This window comes from Monodelphis domestica, chromosome 5 (assembly GCF_027887165.1).
Source record: "Monodelphis domestica isolate mMonDom1 chromosome 5, mMonDom1.pri, whole genome shotgun sequence".
NCBI lineage: Eukaryota > Metazoa > Chordata > Mammalia > Didelphimorphia > Didelphidae > Monodelphis > Monodelphis domestica.
This window is the reverse complement of record NC_077231.1, coordinates 120,922,851-120,950,613: the sequence shown is the minus strand read 5'-3', so window position 1 is coordinate 120,950,613 and position 27,763 is coordinate 120,922,851. Positions and strand designations below refer to the sequence as shown.

At 44.8% G+C, this 27,763-nt stretch overlaps 1 protein-coding gene across 1 annotated transcript in view; it reads left to right on the top strand.

Annotated features, from left to right (window-relative positions):
* Nucleotides 1-27,763, top strand: part of CLSTN3 (calsyntenin 3) — a 77,979-nt gene that overhangs the window by 38,965 nt on the left and 11,251 nt on the right. The window contains 15 exon segments of the mRNA XM_056799180.1: nt 6,511-6,646; nt 9,876-9,998; nt 10,440-10,635; nt 11,850-12,058; nt 12,403-12,552; nt 12,899-13,084; nt 13,603-13,884; nt 14,569-14,681; nt 16,005-16,167; nt 17,314-17,373; nt 17,975-18,132; nt 18,246-18,394; nt 22,434-22,660; nt 23,410-23,580; nt 27,367-27,512. Coding sequence (XP_056655158.1) covers nt 6,583-6,646; nt 9,876-9,998; nt 10,440-10,635; nt 11,850-12,058; nt 12,403-12,552; nt 12,899-13,084; nt 13,603-13,884; nt 14,569-14,681; nt 16,005-16,167; nt 17,314-17,373; nt 17,975-18,132; nt 18,246-18,394; nt 22,434-22,660; nt 23,410-23,580; nt 27,367-27,512 — 2,397 coding nt within the window. The 5' untranslated portion in view covers nt 6,511-6,582.

Here is a 27,763-nt window from a genome sequence, read left to right as displayed (position 1 = left end):
ATAATAAAATCATTTGGGGAGACAGATTGGAGAGAGGAGACATGAGAAGGGGCACCAATTATGAGGCTGTTGCAAGAGTCCAGGAAAGGAGTAATAAATAAAGGACTGAGCTGAGGGAGCGTTGATGTGGGTAGAGAAAAGGGATCAGTAGCAGGAATGGTAAAAATAACGAGATGGAAAATGAAGGGTAGAATAGGTATATATATATATATATATATATAGAGAGAGAGAGAGAGAGAGAGAGACAGACAGACAGACAGACAGAGACAGAGACAGAGACAGAGAGACAGAGAGAGACAGAGAGAGAGAGTTCCCAAGATTGGGAAGCCGGGAGACAAAAGAGTGGAGGTGTCAGACAAAACCAGGAAAGTTTGACAAGGGGTGGGTTTGAGTGGAAAAATAATGAGTTGTTTTGGCTATGGTGGGTTTGGGATGTCTGTGAGATGTACATCCAGTTAGAATTGTCAAGTAATCAGTTGAAGATATACAACTAGAGTCTAGGAGAGAGCCTAGGCTGGCTATATAGATGTGAATCATCTGCGTTGAGTTGATAATGAAATCTGTAGGAACTAATGAAGTTACCCAGTGAGAAGCTGGAGAGAGAGAGAGAGAGAAAAGGGCCTGGAGCACAGCCCTAGAGTGTGCCCCTATTCAGGGACAGCGGATGAAATGGAGAAGGAACAGTCAGACAGATAGGAGGAAAAGCTGGAGGGAGCAATGGGATGAAAACCCCAGAGGAGAGAGCAGCAGGGGAGAGGGCCAGCAAGAGTGTCAGATGCTGCAGAGAGGCCAAGATGGATGAGGATTAAGAAAAGGCCATTAGGTTTGCTAATTAGATCATTGAGAGAGCAGATTCAGTTAAGATGTGAGGTCAGAAAGTCGATTTCAGAGGGTTGAGGAATGATGGAGAGGAGAGTAATTCAAGGCAAAACAGGTGCATAGCTTTTACTTGCCAGACCTGTGATGCTGAATAAGCATTTGGGTAGTTCAAGAAGTAACAAAGATACCCCTGTGAAATTCTTCTTCTAATAAGAGCAAGAGAAAGGATACAGCTTCCTTCTAGGCCTGGAGAAATTTATGCAGAGGACCAAAGTCCAGTGGGGCAGTCAGTGTCTATGGGATATTTGGACCACATTAGACTGGCTCAAATACTGAGAAAGCTCATCCCTGCCAAGTGCTTCCAGAGGCATCAGGGGCAGCTAGTGGTGCAGTGGATGGAGAGCTAGCCTGGACTCAGGAAGACCTGAGCTCCCATCAGACACTTGCTAGCTGTGTGACCTTGGCAAGTCCCTAACCCTCCACTATAAAATGAGAATAATAAAAGTACCTGCCATTGGGGCTGTTGTGAGGATCAAATGAACTAGAATTGATAAAAGTACACAGTGTCTGGCACATAGTAAGTCCTATATAAAAATGGTTATTGCATTTCTTGTTGGGAAGCATGGAAAATATGTTATGGTGACAAAAAGCCACCCCTCAGAACATCATTCAATTCCTTCAGGTGTGCTCTGCAGAGAATTGAGTAGAGATCATTACCTATGTTATAGATCGAATATTATTGCATCTTAAAAAAAAAAAACAGCCCTTAGGAGGCAGCTAGGTAGCTCAGCAGAGACAGAGCCAGACCTGGAGATTGAGAAGCTCTGGGTTCAAATTTGACCTCAGATACTTCCTTGTTGTGTTCCCTAAACAAGTCACTTAACCCCTACTGCCTAACCCTTACCCCTCTTCTGCCTTGGAACCAATACCCAGTATTGATTCTAAGGCAGAAGATAAGGGTTTATTAAAAACAAACAAAGAAAATCCCTTACCTTTTGTCTTAGGATCAATACTAATGATCATTTCCAAGGCAGAAGAGGGGTAAGGGCTAGACAGTTGGGGTTAAGTGACTTGCCCAGGGTCACACAGATAGGAAGTATCAGAGACCACACTTGAACCCAGGACCTCTCAATCTCCAGGTCTGGCTCTCTCTCCACTGAGCCACCTAGCTGCCCCTTGCTTTAACATTCTTGATACTAATTTTTAAAATAAAAGTGTTCTACACTCATATCCATTTTTTTGTTTCTGGTCTTATGTCTATCTTCTGTGAATCTCCTTTTTAAAACCTAAATTGGTTGGCAAGTTCTCCATGCATCTGCAGCTGTATCTGCAGCCAAATCCATATTTTTTTCTCATTGGAATTGTTTATTTTATGTCTTCAGAATTTAGTCCTTGAGTGTCTCTCATTTCTCCTGAGCTTGCTTCATTCTAAAGCATTTTACATCATAGAATACTACTAACTTTCCTCTAAATCAGTGTGTCAGCACACTCTTTGTGTCATACATGAACACCAGCCTAGGGGGCTGGGAAGCAGTTTTATTTTGTTGTTGAGTCATACAGTTGTGTCCAACTCTTCATGACCCTGTGGACCATAGCATTCCAATGACTAGCCATGGGGCTTTTTGGCAAAGAAATTGGAGTGGCTGTCCATTTCTTTTTCTAGTGGAGTAAGGCAAACAGAAATTATTTTCAGAGTCACACAGCTAGTAAATGTCTGAGAACAAACTTGAACTCAAGTCTTCCTGACTTCATGCCCATTGCTCTATCCACTGAGTCACCTAATTGCCTCTAGTTTTACTTTAGGAGAATTCTATTCTCTAGACACTGATTGCATTTGTCAGTACTTTTGACAGTGAGATTCATTATCCTATCCATATATTAGAATGTTTGGCTTTGAAATAGGCCTTCACTGGTAAATTTCAAGACTGTGTATAGAGTTCAGTTTTGTAGACAACCAGCTTTGTTGACCTATTTTCCATCATGTAAAGTTTGAGATATAGATGGTTGTTTTTTTTTTCTTTTAGTTTTTGTCAGATGGAGATAGGTAGTGGTAATAGTCATGAGAGTGCCTATTGAAGAGATGGTGATCTATATGCTTCAAATACAGAAAAGTGTGGCCAGGTGTCTAGGACTTCCTCTGGAAAGTGTTGTATCAGGAAATGTAAATTTCATTGCATTGAACCAATTCTTCCTATTCCGGTTGTTCTTGGATAGCTGACAACAAGGGCAACTTTGTAATGAAGGTCTTTGAGAAATCATACAACCATGAAATGGGGTCATAATCCTTCCCTAGAGCAGTGATGGTGAACCTTTTAGGGACTGAGTGCCCAAACTGCAACCCTCACAGTGCATGTGAAGCCCTTACTTTACCCCAGACAGGGGAGGGAGGATGCACTCCCATTGGGCTGCTGGGCAGAGGGGTGGATAATCGGAGAAATGTCCCCAGGGGTGCATGGAGAGTGGAAGGGAGAAGCTCTCCCCAGTATGTGTGCCATAGGTTCACCAACATGGCCCTAGAGGGTACCTCAGTATTAAGAGAATAGCAGATGTTGAAACTGTGCAGTGGGTTACTATACCAAATATTGACTGATCTAACATAAGGTGCAAGAAAACAGTGCTACCATAGTCAAACTGCTATATAACCACTCTTGGGCTTAGAGAGCTCTGGAGTTGGTATGAAATTTTATTCTACTGGCTAAATTTGGCTTCTTATGTCACTAGGAAGCACGAGCCTGTGCTTGTGCTGTATTCCAAAGGCTTTGCTACCAATTAGGAGGATGTAGCTAGCCTTTAGAACTTGTTTGCTAGATAATGGCTCATAGAGGACCAAGATTGTCATTTAGGTGAAGAATAAAATGCACTTTGATACCTTTCAGGGATTCAGGAAATTCGATTTTAATTTAATTTAATTCAATTCCATTTAAATTCCCTGGCCAAAGAGGAGCCTCTGCTTGGATAGGAAGGGTTAAATCTAGAAACTACTCTTTTCTTGCAAATATCTCAGCTATGGAGCCCCAAAGACACCTGAGAATATCTATGAAAACTATCTTGTTGGGGGCTAAAATCAAAGAGAGTGAGACTGGATATGACTTTAGACTTAGGGCTGTGGGACCATGGATCTGAGGACAGAAGGTTACATCTAAGGGACCAGGACATTTGACCAGTGACCAAGATAAATTATGATACCCTAGATGTAATGGTAGAGAAAGTTACCCATAGAGCCAGATAACTCCCATTGGTGGAATTCATGTAATATATATGTGACTTCAAAGTGTAACATGATCTATATTGGAGCAGCTAGGTGGCACAATGGATAGAGCCAGGCCTGAAGTTGAGAGGACCTGGGTTTAAATCTGGCCTCAGATATTGCCTAGCAGTGTGACCCTGGGCAAGTCATGTGACCCACATTTGCTTAGCCCTTGCCCTTCTGTTTTAGAGTTGTTACTAAGATAGAAAGTAAGGGTTTAAACCCTGCCCCAACATGTTATATATCACACATGACCTTTGTTTGGTCTTCAGTAGGCAATTTGTGTCTGAATTATAAACTTTGCATGGTACCTCTGAATATGGTCTGAAGGACACTATTTGACTATGTAATATGCTATGTGGTATGTAAAGCATGTGATTGATGTATTTGGTCTGCAGTCTGGCATATGTTTCTACAGGTAACACATGTCTGTTCTTCTACATGTAACTTTAACATGAATGCTATGGACTATGCAACTGATGAGTCTTAAGAGAACAAAAGATGAAGGGAGATGAAGAATGGGGTCTGTGAAACAAAGGATGGGGGAACCCGTATTCCAGACAGACAGACAGGTGGCGGTTCAGTAAATATCGTATCTACATAAATAGGGTTGAAGATATGGAGGCTGGGGTCTTCTCCTAGATCTCTTCTAAAGGAAAGCAGGAAGTGAACTAGAAGCCAATGTCAGCCAGATAGCTAGGGATTGGGACTGGAATGCAATGTGACTACCACATAGTATTTCTTAAGAAATATCTTCTGGTTGATTAATTGGGATATATTGCTCTTAACCTCAGTTTTTCCTGAGGAATTAGGTGAAAGGAGATAGAAGTTGGGGTGTTAGTGTCAGTTGGGGAGAGCCTGAAGTTTTCCTAATTTGAAACTTTGCCTTGAAAGACTGAGCTTCTTCCTAGTGATATATCAGAAGGCTGAGTATGTCTTCTCTGGAAGAAGAATTACTATTTCTGGGTGTAGGAGGCTAGCACAGAAGAATCTCATGGGATCCCCCAGTATTTGACTAGCTCACAGGTTCCTGATAGTGCAATCCTAAACCACAAATTCAAGAGAATCTACCCAGATAACTGAACTGGCCAGCTATCACTGAACAGTATTGAACTTAATGCACCTATGCCCTTTCATAGCTTCCCCCTCACTCTGACATTCCCCTCTCCATTGAACTGAGGCTAGGAATGAAGAGGGAAGATGACAATCATTGGACCCTAGAGGAGAAGCCTATAGCTTGAGGAGGAATTGGGCCATAGCCCCAGTGCCCTGGATAAAGGATGAATAATGAGCCGGGTTGGGTGTTTATAGGAACTTTCTGGCTTGGGACACAGGGGTTCTTCCTTGTCCCCAGTCCTCCCTCTCCCTTAGCCATGGCTCCTTCCTTTTCCAGTCTCATCTACAGATCGCTGCCCTTAACTCTCTTTTGGCTTCTTCCTATATACAAGCAGTGGATTCCATTATGAGTCTGAGTCTCAATTTTTATGCATGCTTTCCCCAACCTCTCAAGTGCTGGAGTAAGCAGGATTTGGTATTGGGCTAGATATGGAGGTGGGTAAAATAATGGGAAGACGTTAGAAGGGAGCTTTGACAGGAAAAATGTCAATGTTCATAGATACCCTTGTGTCTCTGTCCATGTTTGGTCCATAGGAGGAATTTCCCTACATTCTGGGTGGGTTATGGGTGTTACAGGTGAATTGTCCCAGCAGGAAGATCTAAGAAAGGAAAAAGATGCTGCTTCTTTCACATTAACCCTAGGGTTCTCTCTGCTTCCACACTGAGAAGCCCAGGATGTGTTTCAGCCTGGGGCTGGGATGTTGGGGTCTCCTGGGCTAGGGCTATCTATGTATGGGTTTAGTCCCCATGGTTTACAGGAGAAGCTGAAGAATCACTTTGGGAAAGTGGGGGAGAAGGGATAGCAGGTACATAGATGGAGAGGAGAGAGCGTGTTTAGGAGACAGCCCGCTCTTCAATTTTCCAAAGCTTCACATCCCTACTCCCTGTTGTACAGTTCCTTCATCTCGTGTTCTAGTTTTCCATTCATTCCATGGCTCTTCAGCTTCCCCTGCAGTTCCCCTGCTCCCCAAATTGCAGTCAGGGAAAAAAAAGCCCCACCACATTCTCCAGCACCAGCATCACAGTCCCCATTGGTCCCCTCCCTCCCTGCAGCACCAGCCCCCCAGTCACCCCATTGGCTAGAGGTCCCATCAATCCCCACCCGGCTATGCTGACATCATTCTGCAGTAGCAGGGATGGGGTGGGAGTGAGTGAGGGCTAGAGAAAACCCGGGGAGCGGGAGGGAAAGAGAGCCATTGCTAGCCCCCCTCCCCCACTACCTTATCTATACAGGTCAGAGTCTGCCCAGGTCTGCTCTGACAGATTAATCCATGAGGTTCCCCTCCACTGTCACTCCCTTGCTTATCCTTTGACCCTCTTCCCCGCAGCATCCTTTCCTGAAGGTGGAATAAGGAGGGAAGCTCCCAGGGGAGAGCAATCTCCTTGCCCTGCCCCACACCATGGCCCCCTTGCTGCTTCCCCTCCTTCTGACCTCCCTGCTCCCCACCAGCTTCTGTAATAAAGGTGAGTGATGGGGACACTCGTGGGGTGTGTGGGGGGGAAGGGATAGGGAGTTTGGAGGTGGGCAGGAGATGCTAATGCTCTTTGAGTAGGACCTGTCTTTCCTTCCATCCATCTATCCATCCATCCGTCCATCCATCCATCCATTTGCCTAGTGTTGCATGTTTCTTTGCATGCTCTTCACCCATGTGTTTCTCGCTGTTGCCCTTCCCCCCTCCCCCACCCCCCAGGTAGTTCTCCTCTTCTCGAACCCAACGTCCTTCTCCACCTCTGTCTTGATCACATCATATTAATTGCTCGTTTCTGCTTGTGCTCGAAAATTGGTTTCTCAGCTTTCAGCAGAAGTTGTATCTGAGGGGTGATACATATCTTTCTTCATATCTACACAATTCTCTAGAGGCTATATTCTCTGAGTGTATGGCAAATTGACTTGATTTTTCTCAATCCAGACCCAGAGAAAAATCATTCCCTGCCAGTTCAGCTATTCAGAGCACGTATGTTTTGGCATGTTCCTGTGCATATATGTTCTTATGCCAGCACACAGCTGGGCTGTGGGTTACCAAAGCCCGGGAGCCCTTTAGCAAAAAGGCAGGTGATAAAATTAATAAATTCAGCTGGATAAGGTGTTCAGAGAGAGACAGGGAGAGGAGCAAGAGGGTGAGGTTTGGGGCAGAGAGCTAATGGAGAGACGTAGGAGGAGGAAGAGGATGAGAGAAACAGGTGTGGGAGAAAAATATGAGGAAGGAAAAGGAGAAAAGAGATATCAGAGGTGAAAGAGATAAAAAAACAGGGCAGAATTGAAGATCTGAGAGAAAAGCAGGGAGATAAGAGGGGAAAAATGGGGAAAAGAGAAGAAATGAGAAGAGAGGGGAATGACACTTGTTTTGGAGAGCAGTGATGATAAGACACAGAAAGAAGAGAGGAAAGGAATGAGACAGGGTGAGAAGAACTGGGGTGAGGAAGGAGAAAACTGAGGAGCAAGGAAAATAGAAGGGAGAACTGGGAGAAGAGAAGAGGAAAGAGAATCAAGGAGAAGGGAAATAAAGAAAGGGAAGGGAAGGAATGGGGGGGGGGAGGAAAGAAGGGAGGAGACACCTGAGTCTGAAGAGAGGAGAACTGGGGTGGGGAAAAAGAGGAAAAAAAGGGAGGAGAGATCTGAGAAAAGAAAAGAGAGAACTGAGAGGGAGAAGAGAGTGGAAGAGGAAATGTGGGAAGAAATGATAGGAAAAGGAGAGAAAAGAGAGGGTAGGAGAGAAATGGGGAATAGGAGAGGGAAGGAAAGAGAAAAGAGAGGAAGGGAGAAAGGAGAAGAGAACTGGAGGAAGAAAGAGAAGGAATAGATGAAAAGGAGATCTGAGGGAAAAGGAGTGGGAGAAAGGGGAGAGAAATAGAGAGAGCCAGGGAGAAGAGGCTGCCCTTGCTCCACCTGTTCCCCTCCATCTTGTGTTCCTTCTCTGTCTTGTCTATTGCTTGTACTTTGGTTGCTATTCCTCTCCTCTTTACATCTCCTGCCTCAACCTTGGCTTCTTGGGGTCCTGCCACATCATCTTTACCATCATGTGGCTCATCCCTCTGTTATGGAGGGGGATAGGGAGGGGCATGATGTCTACAATGCACAAAAGACTGAGGGTCCAGTACATGAGAGTCCTATTCTCAAGTAACTGCTTTGGCCCCTCATAATGCTGGCAATCAGGAATTCTGGATTCAGCAGCACAGTTCTATATGATATTTGAGAGAAACTTCCTCTCATGACTCAATTGTGTCTTTGGTGACATGATTCCCATCTCTCCTACCCTTACCCTTACAGGGAAAATTGTATCTTCCTTAATATAAGAGGAACCTAGGAACTGATGATGAAGGAGGGCAGAACAGATAGAGCTGCCTATTCCCCAGTGGAGTTTTTTGGTTGAGTAGAGAAGTGAGGGCAGTGGGGCAGAAGGTGAAATGATAAAACCAAGTTTCTTGTTGTGAAACTTGGAGCTACTGATATGGCTCCTACATATGGCCTGCCTTGTGCCCTAAACCCCTCTCTTCAGAGCCAATCTGACCTCTGAGGGAAGTTTAGGGCAAGGTTCAGATGCCCCTTTGGGGTAGAAATGGTGGTGGGTGGGGGACTCTCAGATTGAACTCAGGTAGGGAGAAAGAATGAAGACCACATCTTTTGGTCTGAATAAGAAACAAAATGGTAGGAGCATGACCTGCTAAAGTTAAAGAGATTTGGGACTCAAATCTTAACTCCAGGCCAGGGCTAGATATGAGGGTTGTAGGAGATACAATCCTAGGGCCTGGCAGATGTGTACTGAGTGAATGTGTTAAGCAGTGGGGGTAGGGAGGATTAGTGATGTATGTAGGCCAGCTCAATAGTTCTCTAGGATGCTGGCACCATTGGGGCCAATCATTGTCATTGATTTCCCTGCTCTATCCCTGATCTTTCCAATGGAGTCTCCCTCCCTTTGCCCTATATCTTTTCTTCCTCCTTCATACCTTTACTTTTCCCTAAGGGCATATTCTGGATTGTGAGTTGGCTGGGATAGATATGAAGAAAGAGGGAATTGAAATAGAAATTCAGAAGAATTGGGGTTTGGATCCTTTTCTCTCCCCCTCCCTATCTCTACTGTGACCTCAGTCTCTCCTTAGTCTCTTTTCCAGACTGTTTCATGGCCAATTCCTGTGCTCCCCCTCCCCCCTCTCCCCTCTCTGCTACTTTCCCAAGGACCTGAAGGGCTTTGACCCTGATACTCAGAGCAGACCTTAGGTCTATGAGGTATAGATGGTTGCTACGGAAAGAGGAGAAACAGACTTTATGTTCTGCCCTTCACCTCCATAGCTTTTGTCATGTCCTCAGTCCATTCTTTGGGTTTATCCGTGTTCTTCCAGTAGATTATAGTATAATGGAAAGAGCCTTGGATTTGGGTGCTGAGGACCAAGGTTAGAATACTGACTTTGCTACTTATTACCTGTTTGACTTTGGGTAAGTCTATTAACCTCTCTGGGCTTCAATTTTCTTATGAGAGAAATGATGGGAGTTGAATTAAGTGTCCTCCAAGGTCTCCTTCCAGCTCTAAAAACGATTATTTTAGCAAGTGCAGAGGAAGAATATCAAAGTCAAGGAGTTGGAGGTGGGGGAGGGATGGATGAAGAAGTAATGCAATGCTTGGGCCCCTTAGAGGGATTGTTCATAGAGTGGGGTCTTGACTCACAGGGGCTTCTTCTCTGTTCCCTGGGGTGTTAGCCAACAAACACAAGCCATGGATTGAAGCAGAATATCAGGGCATTGTCATGGAGAATGACAACACCGTCCTACTCAATCCACCACTCTTTGCCCTGGACAAGGACGCCCCTCTACGTTATGCTGGTAATGGAGGGAAAAGCTGGGTTGGGGTAGGTAGAGACAGGGAAGAGAAGATACAGGCATAATAATGTAAGTTGGGAGATTTTGGAAGGCATGGGGAGAAAGAAGGGAAAGCAGAACCTAAGGATGCAGGTGAGGGGAAGGGGGATCAGGGAGAAGGACATAGGTAGGGGTTGAATTCAGTAGGACTGATCAGGATCTCTGTTCTGGAAGCCTGGGAAGGAAGGGAACTTGGTTCTAATAGACACGGGGAGAAGGGCTAGAACTATATAGATCTGGTTCCAGGAAAGGAAGGAGAGATGATAGTACGGCTTCAGGAAGAGTGTCAGGCTAGCAGAAGACGGGAGGGTATAATGAGGGTTAGGGTAAATGGGGTCAGTGGGAAGCTAGGGGAGAAGCTGATGGAAATCACATGATCCTCTCTCTCTTTTCTTTTCTGACCAGGTGAAATCTGTGGGTTTCGACTGCATGGGGCTGGGGTTCCCTTTGAGGCTGTGATCCTGGACAAGGCAACCGGAGAGGGGTTGATCCGAGCCAAGGAACCAGTGGACTGTGAGGCTCAGAAGGAGCACAGCTTTACGATTCAGGCTTATGACTGTGGTGAAGGGCCAGATGGGGCCAATACCAAGAAATCCCACAAGTGAGGGAGGCTTTGCTTTTGCTACTAGAACCCTCTTCCTTGGGATCTTATCCCTTCTCCTAAGGGAATCCTTACTAATATCAGCAACCCCCAAGCCACCTTTTTTCAAATAAATGTCCATGATCCTGGGTGATGGTCAGAACACTCAGTGACATGGTCCATTGGGAATTTTCAGTCATGGGCAAAAATATCCCACAGATTGTATATGTACACTTCATGCAGATCCATTCTCAGGCAGCATTTAGTATGAATCTCATACATACAGACCATACAGAAAATATGCCACACAGATAACATTTTTTTTTGTCCCCAAAGGTGTCACATACACATTACACAGCACATGGCCCTCATATATAATGCTGTACACATTCCCCATTATATATTTTTTTAAACCCTTACCTTCCATCTGAGAATCAATACTGTGTATTGATTCCAAAGCAGAAGAGTGGTAAGGACTACACAATGGGGGTTAAGTGACTTTTCCAGGGTCACACAGCTAGGAAAAGTCTGAACCCACTGAAAATATCTGAACCCACGACCTCCCATCTCCAGGCTTGGTTCTCAAATACACTGAGCCATCTATCTGCCCCTTCCCCATTACTTTATATAGTTAAAACATTTTCATTTTGGATTTTGCTCTTGGTTTAATATCTCCTGTTTCCTGATTGGGCTACTTGATGTCAACTCTTAATGCAAACAAATGCTTTGAACTCTTAGGAGAACTCTGTTTTTTATTTTTAAATGCTTACCTTTTGATTTGCCCAGGGTCACACAGCTAGAAAGTGTTCAAGGTTAGATTCAAACGCAGAACCTCCCCTCTCTAGGTTTGGCTCTCTAGGAGGACTCTTAATGCCTCCTAGTGCACTGTCTGGCATTTCCAGCCTCATATTGGAGTCCATATTCCTTAAGATCCCCTTAGGAAGCTTATTATGTCATCTCTTGGGGGATCATTTACTCTTTACCCCTGAGGTGGGTGCTTCTCTTCCTCATTTGGGCACCTTTTCCCTTTAGAGAGCTCTTTACCATGGGGCTTTATTAAGAACATTTAGGAGCTGTGTGGGAAATGAGGCAAGGGGACCTAATGGATACAATCCTGCCCCAGACTCATCACTACTTTGATCCATTCTGGATTTCTCTCTGGTTCAACTTTTGAACCCTAAGTTTTCTGAATGTTGGGACAATGCTAACTCTTCTCCTTTCCCTGGTATGTGCAGGGCAACTGTACATGTGAGGGTAAATGATGTGAATGAGTTTGCCCCAGTATTTGTGGAGCGGCTATACCGGGCATCAGTGACAGAAGGGAAGTTATATGACCGCATTCTAAGAGTGGAGGCCATTGATGGTGACTGCTCCCCACAATACAGCCAGATCTGCTATTATGAGATCCTCACCCCCAACACTCCTTTCCTTATTGACAATGATGGTGAGTTATCCCTATTCTTATCCTGATGATCATAACTCTTGTTCTTGTAAGCTTTCAACTGGAACACACCTTTCTTATTCTAGATTCCTTTCTATATCTTCCTAAACAACTTCCTGTTGTCTAGTTTATTCTCCACCGACACCATCTATCTCTCTTTTTCTCCCTTTCTCCCTCTCTGTTTCTCTCTTTCTCTCTCCCCCATTTTCCTTTCTCTCATTTCTTTCTTTCTCCTCCCTCTTCTCTCCTTTTCACTTTTTTCTCCCTTCCTCTCTCTTCCCTTTCCTCCCTCTCTTCCTCCTTCCTGCCTTTTTTTACTTGTTATAGGCCATCATTTTATCTTTCAGGGAATATCGAGAACACAGAAAAACTGCAATACAGTGGGGAGCGGCTCTATAAATTTACAGTGACAGCATATGATTGTGGGAAGAAGAGGGCAGCTGATGATGCTGAGGTAGAGATCCAGGTGAAACCCACATGCAAACCAAGCTGGCAAGGTGAGTCCATTCCTACTCCTAGACTCAAACCTTACCCTGATCCCTAGGACCTTCACCTTGACCTAGAAGTAAACTTAATATTTGACTCTCAGTTTGTCCATTTCTGGGCTTTCAGGATGGTCATGGGGTTCAGCCAGGGGATGCCTGACTCCCAAGTAGAGGGACAGAAGGCATATAAGGCATCAGATGAGGAATTTGCAGTATTATCTATGGCCTGAGCAGGCTAGCCATAAACTAAACTGGACTCGGTGGAGCCTGAAAAGATGGGTATGGGGAATTGGAAATAGGATGGTATATGAGAGAAACAGTTTACTTTCTCCCTCTTTTTTCTGCCTGCTCTCTACAGGCTGGAGCAAAAGGATTGAATATGCACCAGGTGCTGGAAGCCTCGCCTTATTTCCCGGCATCCGCCTCGAAACCTGTGATGAGCCACTGTGGAACATCCAGGCCACCATTGAGCTGCAGACCAGTCATGTGGCCAAGGGCTGTGATCGGGACAACTATTCAGAGAGGGCTCTTCGAAAACTCTGTGGTGTGCCCCCTTCCCTACCCTAAGCCTGAGCCATGTTCTTTTTTTTTTTGCTCTTCCTCAGCACTCCTTGACTTTGTCTCCCTCTTCCCAAGAATCCTTCCTTACACAGTCTCTTAGGGTCAATAAGTATGTGAATAAGTAATCATTCCCAGCTTTTAGGTACTTGGGGTTCAAGAAAATTTAGATTTCCTTCCTAGTCCTAAAAAGCCGAGATGGGACAGATGGATATAATTGACGATTATATGACAAAAAGGCAATTCTAATCCAACACTACAATGGCTGAAGTGTATTGAGGGCAAACAGGGGTTAGAGTCTACTGGGAAGGCCTGAGAAAGCTTCCTGGTAGAGCTGGCTTAACCTGCAGCATGGTGACTGTGGTATAAGAAGGGGGAAAAGATACTTAAAGGTTTCCTTCCTTCTTCTCATCCTTCATTTTGAGCACAACTATCTCAATCTACTCATTATGCAACTTGGTTCTAATATGTCTGTCTTCCTTCGGGATGGGGGGTGTCCTACAGGTGCTGCTACAGGGGAGGTGGATCTGCTCCCTATGCCTGGCCCTAATGCTAACTGGACAGCGGGGCTCTCCGTACACTACAGTCAGGATAGTAGCCTCATCTACTGGTTCAATGGGACCCAGGCCGTGCAGGTCCCCCTGGGCAGCGGGGGTGGGATTGGATCTGGTTCCCAAGATGGCCTCAGTGACCATTTTACTTTATCCTTCTGGATGAAACATGGAGTGACTCCTAGCAAAGGCAAGAAAGAGGAGGAAACTATCGTGTGCAACACTGTCCAGAATGGTGAGCATCAAACGGGGAGATAGGAGGCTTAGGCTCTACAAAGACCTTGTTTTGTGGCAAATTAGCTGTGAAATTGAGCAAGTCAACTGAACCTCTCTGGGCCTCAGCTTTCTCATCTATCAGATGAATGGGTTGGACTAGATGAGTTTTCAGGTCCCTTTCTAGCTCAATAAATATGGAATCCATCTCTACCCATAAATGTGGATAGGTAGAGAACCCAATTTTCCTGTAATACATTGGAATGTTCACACTCATCAATGCATACATTGGCACCACCCTTTCCAATCCATTTCTTAACCCAATGATCTACATATAATAGGCATTTAATTAATGTTAGTTGAATGAGTGGGTAAATGAATGGATAGCAGAATTTCATTATCCATTTCACTTTTAATTTCAATTTCCAATTTGGGTCTACTCTACCATTTTCCCCACAACAATGTGACATCTTTAGATGTGAATATACATCTACCTTTCTGCTCTTTCACCGTCTGTAGGACTTAAGTAAGTCCTTCATCTTAGCTTGTCTGCCAATTTTGAGAGTACATAGAGTTCTACTTTCTCCTTTTGCCTTAACTTACTCTTTTTTTTTTAACATTATTTTATTTGGTCATTTCCAAACCTTAACTTACTCTTGTTGCAAGTTTTCATGTCTGATTTCTGCCTCCCCACCTCTCGCTATAGAGGATGGCTTCTCTCACTACTGGCTGACAGTCCATGGCTGCCGAATTGCCTTCCTTTACTGGCCTTTGCTGGAGAGTGCCCGTCCAGTCAAGTTCCTCTGGAAATTGGAGCAGGTGAGGATTGCACAATGGAAAATTCAGACTCCTGGAGACACTCAATGGATGGGAAAAAGAATATTTTCCCCATCCATTTCTTACAAAGCTGTGTCTGCTTACAGAAATCTCACTGCAGCTACTAGTCTCCCTTGTTTTCTTCTAAAGCCTGACTCCTCCGGAAAGTTTTCCTGGGTTAAGGGGAGATAGGAGTAGATTGCCATTAACCTCAAACAGATCCTAATTCTTGGGGGTTTTCTATCGATAATCCTCAGCCTGCTGATCCTAGATTGTCTATGGTTATAAGGGCCAAAGAGCATGTGTAACTTTAAAATTTGCAGATAATTTAAAAAGCTTTTTAGAGTCAAGATATTTTCAACCAATCCATCTCTGGCCGACCACAAGGAGTTGAAACTAAGTGGGCTTTTTGTTCCTTTGATTTCCCCTGTTTATGCTCTGGACAAATGGCTAAATAACCACATGTGCAAAATGGGCAGAGATTGGAAGGGAAGCAAAAAGCCTGTATAATCCCAGAACTAGATCCTCAGACCTTGGATAACTCAAAGCTTTTCTCAGGTTTGACTGAGAATAGGGACTGGCAATTTCCATCCCTTAATCTCTCTAGTGTTTTGTATTGCCATCTTTGCCTTTTCTCCATTCCTCAGGCTCTCCTCCTTCTGACTCTCAGAAGTAGTTAAGGATAGCCTTGGAAAAAGTTTGAAAGAGTTGGTTTATCTTTGAGATTCCCTTATATTTTTCTTCCTTCTTCCTAGCCCTTTGAGATCCCAGTGGTCCAGTATTATTATGTGACTGATGAACTTCCCTTAAAGGGTATTTAGAAACATACTTGGAGGGGGCACTACTTTACAGAAGGGATTCTCTAATGATGGAAATGCATGTACTATGACACCCATGGGATGGAAATATTTTTATTTTTTAAATCACCTATTTTGAAGGCAGATCTTGATGTTAATGAGTTAGAATTATGATAAGCAACAATGAGAAGTGAGTTCTCCCTTCTCTCTTAGGGGGCAGGGATTATTGCTACTGAGACTTCCTTAAAGACTAACCAGTAAGAGGGCAGCTAGATGACTCCAGGAATAGAGTGCCAGGCCTGGAGTTAAAAGAACCTGGGCTAGAATCTGGTTTCAGACACTTCCTAGCTTTGTGACCCTGTGCAAGTCATTTATCCCTAATTGCCCAGCCCTTGATCCTTTTCTGTCTTAGAATTGATACTAAGACAGAAGGTAAGAGTTTAATAATTAAAAAATAAAAATAAAAAAGATCAACTAGTGATGATGATCCTGCCTTAATTTCTCTCCTGGCTATGTTAATCCTTTTCAGGTTTGTGATGATGAATGGCATCACTATGCTTTGAACCTTGAGTTTCCCACAGTCACACTCTATGTGGATGGCATCTCATTTGACCCTGCTCTAATCCATGACAATGGCCTCATCCACCCACCCCGCCAAGAGCCTGCCCTCATGATTGGGGCCTGTTGGACTGGTGAGTCTTACCCAAACCCTTACCCCAATCCAGAAGTCACTCAAGGACAAAGTCAAAATGAAAACCATCAAGGAATGGTTTGTTAGTTAGGGTTAGTGAAAGAAGGGTGACTGAGAGAGAAGCAGTAGCCTACATTTGCTGGGCTTGCAGAAGGTATCTCATGCATCTCCTTGCATATCGGCAACCTAACCCTAACCTCAGAAGAGCAGGAATCTCCTGTGTTTAAAATTTTTTTATTTAATTAATTAATTTAGAATATTTTTCCATAGTTACATGATTCATGTTCTTTCCTTTTCCTCCTCCCTCCTCCCTCCTGGAGCCAATGAGCAATTCAAATGGGTTTTTAAAACATCATTGATCAAGACCTATTTCCATATTATTGATATTTGCACTGGGGTGATCATTTAGAGTCTATATTCCCGGTCATATTCCCATTGAACCATGTGATCAAGAAAATGTTTCTTCTGCATTTCTACTTCCACAATTCTTTCTCTGGATGTGGATAGTGTTCTTGCTCATAAGTTCCTCAGAATTGTCCTGGATCATTGCATTGCTTCTAGTAGAGAAGTCCATTACCTTCGATTGTGCCACAGTGTATCAGTCTCTGTGTACAATGTTTTCCCGGTTCTGGTCCTTTCACTCTGCATCAGTTCCTGGAGGTCGTTCCAGTTCACATGGAATTCCTCCAGTTCATTAAGGAATCTCTTGTGATTAAAGAGCTCCAAAGAAAGAGAATCCATAGCCATGGAAATTGGTCAGTATCTCAGACTGCTAAAAAATCTTCCTACTAGAATTTTTGTCTTTTTTCTCCTTGCTCCATTATTAGTGGAGATGGAGAAGAGAATTATCTCCTTTGGAGAAGCATTCTTCAGAAACCTTCTTGGAACTTTTCTCCTTTCACTTTTCCTTTCTCATTTGAGGCTATGGCTTCCATGGCTTCCTATATGACATTGTATTGGATCACTCTGAGGTCTGGGACACAGGTAGCTGGTAGGAGGAGGGTCCAGCTTGGAAGCTGCCCAGAGATTCTTAAGCAGATTATGTTTGGGAAGAGAATTCTGGTTGCAGGTGGATAGGACCTTTCCTTCATTCCCATTCGTACATTCATTCTCACCCCCCTGAGCTCACAGGTTCTCTTCCTTGCAGAGGAAAAAAACAAAGAGAAGGAGAAAGGAGGAGGAGATAACAGCACAGATGTGAACCCAGGTAAAGTATGTTTGTGTAAGGAGCAGTTTCCATGAAGGAACTGGGATACCCTCATGGCCTCTCCAGCCCCATTAGGTACCACATCCTTACCCTCTTAGGGACCATGACCCAAGCAAAGACAGCAGCAAAGGGCCCATTCATCTCTGTGGTGAGGTAGGGTGATCTCCTGATTCGTCTGCCATTTGCTGGGATGAAGATGGCAGAATTAGAAAGGAGGAAGAATGGGTAGTGCATCAGGTAAAGCTAATGCACCTTGGGCCTTCTGTGTAGTCTAGCTGGGCCAGGTAGGTGGGGAGGTTTACAGCCTGGCTTGGGAACTGGGCTGTGTCTTGGCAGACTGCTGCTTCAGACTCCTTTTGTCCCCCTTTCTGCTTGTCTTCTTGGTCCAAGTTCCTCGTTCCCCTTCTTGCTCCATTGGACTTGTCATTTAGTCCTTGTTGCCTCTCCTTTGGCCTTCCGTGGTTTACCTTTATTGTCCCTTTGCCTTGGTATCCTGATCACCTTTCCTTTTTTCTTCTCCCATGACCTGTTTTTGCCCATCTCTCTTCCCTCTCTCCCCTTATCTCCCTCATCTCCTCCTGCTCCTATGTTCCTGCCCTAGGAGACCCTCTGCCGATTCACCACTACTTCCATGGCTACCTGGCTGGTTTCAGCGTGCGCTCAGGCCGCTTGGAGAGCCGCGAGGTTATCGAGTGCCTCTATGCATGTCGGGAGGGGCTGGACTATAGGGACTTCGAGAGCCTGGGCAAAGGCATGAAGGTACAGGCCTTCCTTTACCTGCCTAGCATGTCTTCCTGCCCCCGAGCCCTATCTGGCCCCTCCTTTTTCCGCCCCTGGTCCTGCTCACAGCTTTGTCTATGTCTGGGGCCCAGGTCCACGTGAATCCCTCGCAGTCCCTACTCACCCTGGAGGGAGATGATGTGGAGACCTTCAACCATGCCCTGCAGCATGTGGCTTACATGAACACTCTGCGCTTTGCAACACCCGGTGTCCGGCCCCTGCGCCTTGCCACTGCTGTCAAGTGAGTGTGGGGATGAATCATTTTAGAGTTCTAGAGGAAGAGAGGGCCTCAGAAAAGTCATGGTTCTGCCCTTTCCAGACAAGGAAACAGGCCCAAGAGACTGAGGGCTTTGTCTGGTGTCCCCCTGAGAGCCAGGGGCAGAATAGAGGCTCCAACAAGATTTTGTGGCCTTTGGGGGAGATCTCTTCCCTTCTGGGCCTCCGTTTATTTCTCTGTTAGCAGGAAAAGAAAGAAGAGGATTAGATAGATGGGACCTAGCTTCTAGTCCTGCTGACTGACCCACTGTGTGACCTTGAACCCAAAGCACTCACTCTCTGGTTTCCCCCCTCATTTATCCTAGTAAGTCCTGCCTCCCCATGCCCATCCGAGGCTCAGTGTGAGACCCCTTCCCTACAGGAGAAACGGTTCGAGCCTTTTTTTTTTTCAAATTAAACTAGGCGATAAGGGACCAAGCCATTATCAAGTATACTTTGGGCATTGAATCGTTGAATCCTTAATGAACCCTTAATGAACACTTATTCTCAGCATGTGCTGCCATCTAGCGGATGGAAGTGGTTATCATACTCGCCCCACCCCTCCACCCCACCTCCATCCCCCTTTACTGGTTATTAAATCCCTTTCCCCTGCTGTGCCCTAGTTTCTCCATCAGCAACCTGAGAAGCAACATCCCTAACTGTTCCCTATCTCCATGGGGAAGCAGGACGGGCTTTCATTTATGGGGGGCTCTCAGCAACCCGGGGCGGTTGGGGGCTGATATCAAATTTAGGTTAGAGCTGGGGGAGAGGGAGGGGCTTTGGGAAACCAGGCTAGAGAACCAGGCTTTTAAGATCCAAGGTTTGGTTAAGGCAAGGAGCAGGTATAGTTAAATTGGGGACAGATTAATTTAAGAATAGGAGGTAGATGGCACTGCCTCGCTGTGAGACCCTGGGCAAGTCACTTAACCCCCATTGCCTAGCCCTTAATGTTCTTCTGCCTTGGAAACAATACTTGGTATTGATTCTAAGACAGAAGGTAAGGATTTAAAAAAAAAAAAGAACACAAAGTAGACGAGGTGTGCTATTCTCTGCAAATAAAACTTTCTAATTGTTACAAGTAACATAAACAGTTATGATGGATTTAGTCTCTGGAAATCCCAAGCAATCTTCTACCCCCTCAAATGTTTAAGTGTCTTTTTTTGGATGGAAGAAGCATATTTTTTTTTTGTCCGGACTGGGAGCTCTGTGGTAAAGCTAGCTTCAGCCTTCTCTTGTCTGGATGGGTAATTCTTTTCTGGGTCTGACTCCTGGATTTAGCTTCCTTTACAAGTAGGTCATGGAATAACGGGTCATATATTTTGAGTTGGAAGGGATCTCAGAAGCCATCTGTCCAACACTCTCATTTCATACATTGAGGAAACTGAGGTCCAGGGTGGTGAAATGACTTACTAAGGTTGTAGTAGAAGTAGTAGAAGATGGAGTTAGGATTTGAATTCACATTCTCTGATTCTAAACGTAGTGTTCTTTCCATCATATTCTAGATGGGAGTGGGGGGACACTAGGGCTGTCCTTAGGGAAGGGGGAGTTGAGGAGTGGAGTCCTTACATCTGAGACCAAAGTCTGTGCAGCCCTGACTTTTTTGGAGTAGATTGCACATATGGATGGACACCCTTCAGGGACTCACTTATTCTAGAATAGATTGTAGTCCAAACACAACTTTTTCTTACTATATCTAACTTCTAGCTTTCATTCGGAGGTCCCGGTCACTCACTAGACTAGCCAGAATTGTGGTTTCAGCGATTGACTCCATGTATTTTCCTCACTTCCTTTGATTATCTCTTTTACTCCCACACTGTTAAGGATATCTCATCCAGATGACCCAATCTTTATCTTTAGCCCTGATCTATTTCTAAGTTGCTTTTTCCAAGTACTTAATTGTAGGCAAGTAGATGGCACAGTGGGTAGTGTTGAATTTGAAGTCAGTAAGATCTAAGTCTGAATCCTGCCTTGGATACTTACTATGTGCAAAGTCACTTAACTGTTTTCAGCCTGTTTCCTCATCTGTAAAATGGGCACAATTACCTCACAGGATTGTTGTGAGGATTAAATGAGATGTAGGGGAAATGGGGACCTCATTTTATAGAGGCTCCATGAGGAGACAAGAGCTCTGAGAAATGGCCCCTCAGTATGAAAAAGAAATATATATATATATACATATATATATATATGAAGGACTTTGTAATTCTATATAAATGCTATTATTAACATTTCTATCCCCATTGCCCCACTATTTGGATGTAATATGTTCAAACTGAGGTTAGCTCCTTGCCTCTTTTCCTGACTGCTATATTTCTAGTATTGGTACCACCATCCTCTTGATAACCTTAGCTCAAGATTTATGGGTCCCTATTCTTTCCCTTCTTCCCACATCTAACCAGTGCCAGTAATTTTGGCAACTAAGCAATTCAGTTGAGAGTGGTATGAGGATGGGGTGGGAACACAGACCCAACAATGCGACAATGATACAAGGCCGAGGAAGCCAATTCAGAAGAGTTTGGGACAGTGGGGCAAGGGTGAAGTGCAGCATTTGGTAGCTTCTTATTTTAATTCATTACCTTCACTAGGTACTAAGAGTACTTGTTTCTGTGTTGGAGAAGCAGCACGATTGTTGCCAGCATCCTCTACATTTTAGCTCCTGCTGCTGGGCACTCTAGTGTTGACTCCATCTGCCATATTTATATCAGAAATGTCTCTCCCAAAAATCTCAACCTCTCCATTTATACAACTGCCAATTTATTTCAAGTCCTCATCAACTCTTCCCAGATTATTGTTAAACAGCTTCTAACATGGCCTCCCTGCCTCCATTTTCTGCTTTCTAATCCATCTTTCACTTAGCTCTCAAAGCAATCTTAAAGCTATTGACATTTTCCAGCTATTTCCTATATTTGCTAATTGACAAATTTTCCTGAGCTTACAGACAACACAACCAAATAAGTGACTTTCAGAGCTCTAGAGGAAGTTACTATCTCAGATTAGAGCTAGTTAAACGATGAGTACACCTTTTTGGTCAAATCCTTTTCTAAACCTCATGCAAATGGTTGCCAGATTGTTATTTTTAGGCTGTCTTGGATCTCAGAACCCACAAACCCCCCACTCCTCAATGTCACAGTGACTCTGGAACTATAGGTTCCTTCCTCTCTGCTGAGCCAAGATGCAGATTATTTATCCTCCCTGTGTTACTTCTTGTTCTCCTTTGCCACTCTCCCCCTTGGTTTCAGTTGCCACATCAAACCTGTTTAGAAGTACAAACAGTAATTGTTCTTGAAGCAAAATGACCTCTATTGGTATAGAGGAAGTCTCTCCTCACCAGAACCAACTCACTTTACCCCTGAAGATGAGACACTTTCTCAGGAAATATATGACAGGTGGTATATATCTCTTTATCTGAATCTTTTAGTTAGCAAAAGTGCAAACTCCAGCTGACTGGATGCCCAACCATTTTGGGAAGTGTCGATTTCGTCACCCTGGAAAGGTTGCTCTAAGCAGCTATTCTATTGGTTTAGTTTGGGGTCAGCCACCAAGGCAAGGCTATGTGTCATGATGCCACAAAACACAAATATTATACACATTAATTTTACAGGGTAGTGTTGTTTATTTTGTTTATGTTTGATAGGATTATTTATTAGACTTAGTAGACAGAGAAATCTAAGGAAAGCACGTTAAGCCATGGTCCCCCCCCCCTTGTAAAAAATGACCCAGAAATCTTGAGCTAAGGTTATTAAGAGGACGGTGGTACCAATACTAGAAATATACCAGTCAGGAACCAAATCACAAATTCTTTCTACCCAGAACCTTTCCTGCAGTTAAGCCTGATCCCAGGAAGGGAAGTCTCTTCCCCTAGCTTTGTTACACTGGGATAGGTGACTGGAATTAGTAACTCTTCCTATCTTGCCATTCTCCTTGTGAGAGAGGGTCTTCTCCTTAAGAGCCAGGATTAGAAAGAGGGTGTAATAGAATACTGCCTAATGGTAACCAATTCTTCCCTCCTAACCCTCTCAACATAGATGCTTCAGTGAGGAGTCCTGTGTCTCCATCCCTGATGTGGAGGGCTATGTCGTGGTCCTCCAGCCAGATGCCCCTCAGATCCTGCTAAGTGGCATGACCCATTTAGCCCACCCTGCTGTGGACTTTGAAGGGCCTGAGGGAGTCCCTCTATTCCCTGAGCTCCAGATTACCTGCTCCATCTCTCACCAAGTGGAGGCCAAAAAAGATGAGAGCTGGCAAGGTACAGGTAAGACTGCCCTGGAAACAAATTCAGAAGGAAAATGAAAGGTCTTTAAGTAGAGTTGGAAAATAAATTTCTCATAAAGAAGAAAGTAACTTGGTTTTAATAAAATCACTACCTTTCATATTAGAATTCCAAGCCAGAAGAATGGTAAGGGCTGGGCAAAGGGGGTAAAGTGACTTGCCCAGGATCATACAGCTAGGAAGTATCTGAGGCTACATTTGAACCCAGGACCTCCTGTCTGTAGGACTGGCTTTCAATCCACTGATCAACCTAGTCCCCAGAAACTTGATTTTAAAAGAGGAATTAGCATGAGCATTTGACCCTCAGAAGTAGAGGCAGTAGGAAGATGGTTGTAGAGAGTTTGGGTACTGAGGATTGGAAGACCACCAAACACCAGATAGTGTTTGTCTTCATTAGGAGTGACTATTTCAGAGGCTGCTGGGTAGCTCACTGGATTGAGAGCAAGGCCTAGAGATGGGAGGTCCTAGGTTCAGATCTGATCTCAGACACTTCCCAGCTGTATGACCCTGGGCAAATCACTAAGCCATCACCTAGCCCTTACCACTCTTCCGCCTTGGAACTAATACACAGTATTGATTCCAAGGTGGAAGGCAAGGGTTTAAGAATTTTTTAAAAAGTGACTATTTCCTGAAGGAAGAGATTAGGCTATGAGGGGATAGCTGTCTTCATGGAGTCTGGTGGCATTCACTGCTTCTCAAGGCACTCCATATGTGACCCTTTCCTCTTCTCAGTGACAGACACTCGGATGTCCGATGAGATTGTACACAACCTGGATGGCTGTGAAATTTCGCTGGTTGGGGATGACTTGGACCCAGAGAGAGAAAGCCTGCTGCTGGATGCAGCATCTTTGCAGCAACGAGGACTAGAAATCAGCAATACTTCTGCCTACATCACCATTTCTGGTTAGTGGAGCCCTAGGATCACTTCTACTTAGAATCCTAACTGGGAATTCTTGTGCCTGGGATAAATTCTGTTGGGGGGGGGGAGGAGGGGAGAAGGGAGGATAGCCTAGAAGCCAATCTATCAACAGTATGTATAATTAGACCAGGAAAGGAGATGACCAATCCCTTAGACAATCTGACTTGAATGATCGTCTGCCCTTCACTCCCCTCCCATTTCCCTGTTCCCATCCAGTGGATGGGGTAGGAGACAGACCATAGAGAGGAAAAGACACTGATCCTTGGGGATGGCATCCTAGGGCCAGGCCAGAGATCAGGGATGGTTGCAGGGGCTGTTGGAGTACCCCTCCATAAGTACCCCTCACCCATTTCTGCACCTTGCAGCAAAGTCCACCCTAATTAGAGTTCTGCTTCCATCTTTACATCACTTTTCCATAGTACTTAATGGGTAGGAAACAGAGGGGGTCTTTTTTTTTTTAGGGCCCAGAGACATAACCGGAAATTGTGTGTATCCTTCCTAAGAGAGAAAACTTTCTTATCGGTTCATACCTAATGAAAGTGACTCCCAATTCAAGCTCCAAATATTTGCCTTTCCCCTCTTTCCCTCCTATATCTTTCAGTAATGGCCCTGCTAGAGATTCACCCACTCCAAAACAACTGAATTCAGCAAACATTAATTAAACACATGCTTTGTTCAAGACAGTGTGCTAGATCCTGTGGAAATACAAAAGCAAAACCATCTGTTATTTCACCCATCACCTCCTTTCCTCTCTCTTGTCACATTTGCAGGTGACACAATGCTAAGAGGGAGAGTGTTTGATGACAAATTCAGGATCTAAAAAGACCTCAAGCAGCCAGAATACTGGGCTGAATCAAATGAGATGAAAATCAGTAGGAATCCATGTTGAGTCTTACCCTTAGGTTCAAAAAATCAGCATCACAAATATAACACAGTGGGTGAGGCAGGGACTATGGCTAGCTGGCAGTACTTTCTTTAAAAAGATCTGGGTTTTAGTGTACTGCAAGTTCCATATGAGACAAGAGTATAATATGGCATCCAGAAAAGAAAGCTATTGTGTTGGCAGACTGTATTAGAAAGGAATAGTGTCTGAAATGAGGAAGATGTGAACCCTGTTGAACACTTGAAAAAAACAAAAATATGGATGGTTAGCCTGAAGAAGAAAAGACCTTGGGGACACACAAGAGCTGTCTTCAGCTTTTTGAAAGGCTCTCACGTGGAAAAGCCAGGATGTATTGGACATTTTTCTTTGCTAGTCCTGGAGGGCAGAACACGGTGCAATAAACGGGAAGGGGCATCTTTGGAGGCATATTTTAGTTCAATATAATGACAAGCTTCCTAACAATTTAGGCTATCCAAAAGTGAGATGGGCTGCCCCCTGAGACAGGGGGACTTCCTTTGGTTGGAAGTTCTTAAGGGAAGGCTGGATGACAATTCTGATTGAGGATGCTGCAAAAGAAGTTCTTACTCAGATAAAGGTTGGCCTAGTGGGCCATGGAAGGCCCTTCCAACTACAAAATTCTATTATTCCTTTCCTCAGTAGCTTGCCTATTAAATCTATTCAATTCAATAATTTCAATTTCTTTATCTAATGAACTCTCTAGCTATTTAGTTCTGTACATCAGTCCATCTCCTGTTAAATTCAGTGGTACTAGTAGAGTATAATCTAAAGTGAGGTAGCATGTTATGATGGAAAGAGAACTAGAATTAGAGTCAGAAAGATCTGAGTTCAAATCCTACCTATAGGGGCAAGGACTAGGTTTGGTGTTACTTTTCTTTGTATCTCCAACACCATTGCACAGTGCCGGTGCTAGCAAATTTTCTAACTAACTGACTTAATCTGTCCATGTCCCAACTAATTCTCAAAGACTCCAAATAGTAGAGTAGTTGCCAATCTGCAAGTTTCCTCATTGGGGATTCTTTGTTCCATCAGTCATTAGACTAGTCCAAAAAAATGAAAAGATACAATGTTGGGGTTTCTGAAGGTAGATTTCCATTTTTCCAGGGTCCAACCAGCATATCAGTCTGTCTCCCTATCCATTAACTACCCCTTCTCTTTCCCTTTTCACTATCTTTCATCTCCTAGGCCTCCTCCCCTCCCCTCCTAGAGGCCAAAGAGCTATTGTTCTTTCCTACATGGTTCAACTCAGTAGGAGCATATTTTCCCCTGAAACAAACAACATTTTTGTGTTTTGTTTATGGCTTGTGTTTTTTTAAGCATTGCTGTCACTTCTCAGTAACACCTCTAAGCCCTCTCCACAAACAGAAACAGTATTGCAAAAAGAATCTATAACCATAGACATAACATCTGTTGAGGCAGAATTAACTAATGGAAGAGGCCAGAACTCTGTATCTTTTAGTAGTCATGATTGTTCGCTCCCTCCCTCCCTCCTTCCCTCCCTTTCTCTGTTCTACCCTTCCACCCTTTTTCCCTCCCTCTTTCCCTCCCTCCCTCCCTCCCTCCGTCCCTCCCTCCTTCCGTCCGTCTGTCCCTCCCTCCCTCCCTCCCTCCCTCCCTCCCTCCCTCCCTCCTCCCTCCCTCCCTCCCTCCCTTCCTTCCCTCCCTCCCTCCCTCCCTCCCTCCCTCCCTCCCTTCCTCCTTCCTCCCTCCCTCCCTTCCTCCCTCCCTCCCTTCCTCCCTCCCTCCCTTCCTCCCTTCCTCCCTTCCTCCCTTCCTCCCTTCCTCCCTTCCTCCCTTCCTCCCTTCCTCCCTTCCTCCCTTCCTTCCTTCCTTCCTTCCTTCCTTCCTTCCTTCCTTCCTTCCTTCCTTCCTTCCTTCCTTCCTTCCTTCCTTCCTTCCTTCCTTCCTTCCTTCCTTCCTTCCTTCCTCCCTTCCTTCCTCCCTCCTCCCTCCCTCCCTCCTTCCCTCCCTCCCTCCCTCCCTCCCTCCTTCCCTCCCTCCCTCCCTCCCTCCCTCCCTCCCTCCCTTCCTCCCTCCCTTCCTTCCTTCCTTCCTTCCTTCCTTCCTTCCTTCCTTCCTTCCTCCTTCCTTCCTTCCTTCCTTCCTTCCTTCCTTCCTTCCTTCCTTCCTTCCTTCCTTCCTTCCTTCCTTCCTTCCTTCCTTCCTTCCTTCCTCCCTCCCTCCCTCCCTCCCTCCCTTCCTTCCTCCCTCCCTCCCTCCCTCCCTCCCTCCTCCCTTCCTTCCTTCCTTCCTTCCTTCCTTCCTTCCTTCCTTCCTTCCTTCCTTCCTTCCTTCCTTCCTTCCTTCCTTCCTTCCTTCCTTCCTTCCTTCCTTCCTTCCTTCCTCTCTCCCTCCCTCCCTCCCTCCCTCCTTCTCTTCCTTCCTCCCTCCCTTCCTCCCTTCCTCCCTCCCTCCCTCCCTCCCTCCCTCCTTTCCTTCCTCCCTTCCCCTATTTCATTTACCTAATGTGATTCAATGTTTAATATAAATATTTGATACTAGCTTCTTTCATTAGTTAGTATCTACCTCTAACAAACAGAAACAGTATTACAAAAAAAGAATCCATAACCATAGATATAATATCTATTGAGGTAGAACTAATGGAAGAAGCCCGAACCTTGTATCCTTTAGCACTTACGCTTGTTTCTTCCTTCTTTCCTTCCCCTATTTCACTTACCTGATGTGATTTAGCACTTAATATTAAAGGATACAAGGTACTTGCCTCTTCCATTAGTTAGTATCCTTGTCCTAGCTGTGTGAAGTCTTAGTGGGTAGAAGTCACACTTTTATGGGTTGGAGAGTCACCTATGGGTTGCTGAGCTCGTGGGTCCCATTTGGATTGTGCCAAACCATCTTCTCATCCCTCCAGGAGTGGAGAGCATCACAGTGTATGAAGAGGTGCTAAGGCAAGCACGCTACAAGCTGCGACATGGGGCTGCCCTTTATGCAAGGAAATTCAGGCTTTCCTGCTCTGAAATGAATGGCCGATATTCCAGCAATGAGTTCATTGTAGAGGTACAAGACAAGATGATCCCATCTCCACTTCAGAGCTCCGTCCACTTGGGAGAGCGGGGGTTGGGTGGCAGGGCCTAGACCTCTAGTTAGTGGGGTTGGGAGTTCCAGAGTTAAGAGGCAGAGGCCTACCTCTGTTTTAGGTAGAGGAACTAAGATGGTAAAAAGTGGGCTTTGGAGTGGGCTTAGGAAGTCTGAGGAAGGACACTGAAAGGTCATTAACCCTTTGTCGGTAGGCAGGCCGGTTCATGCTA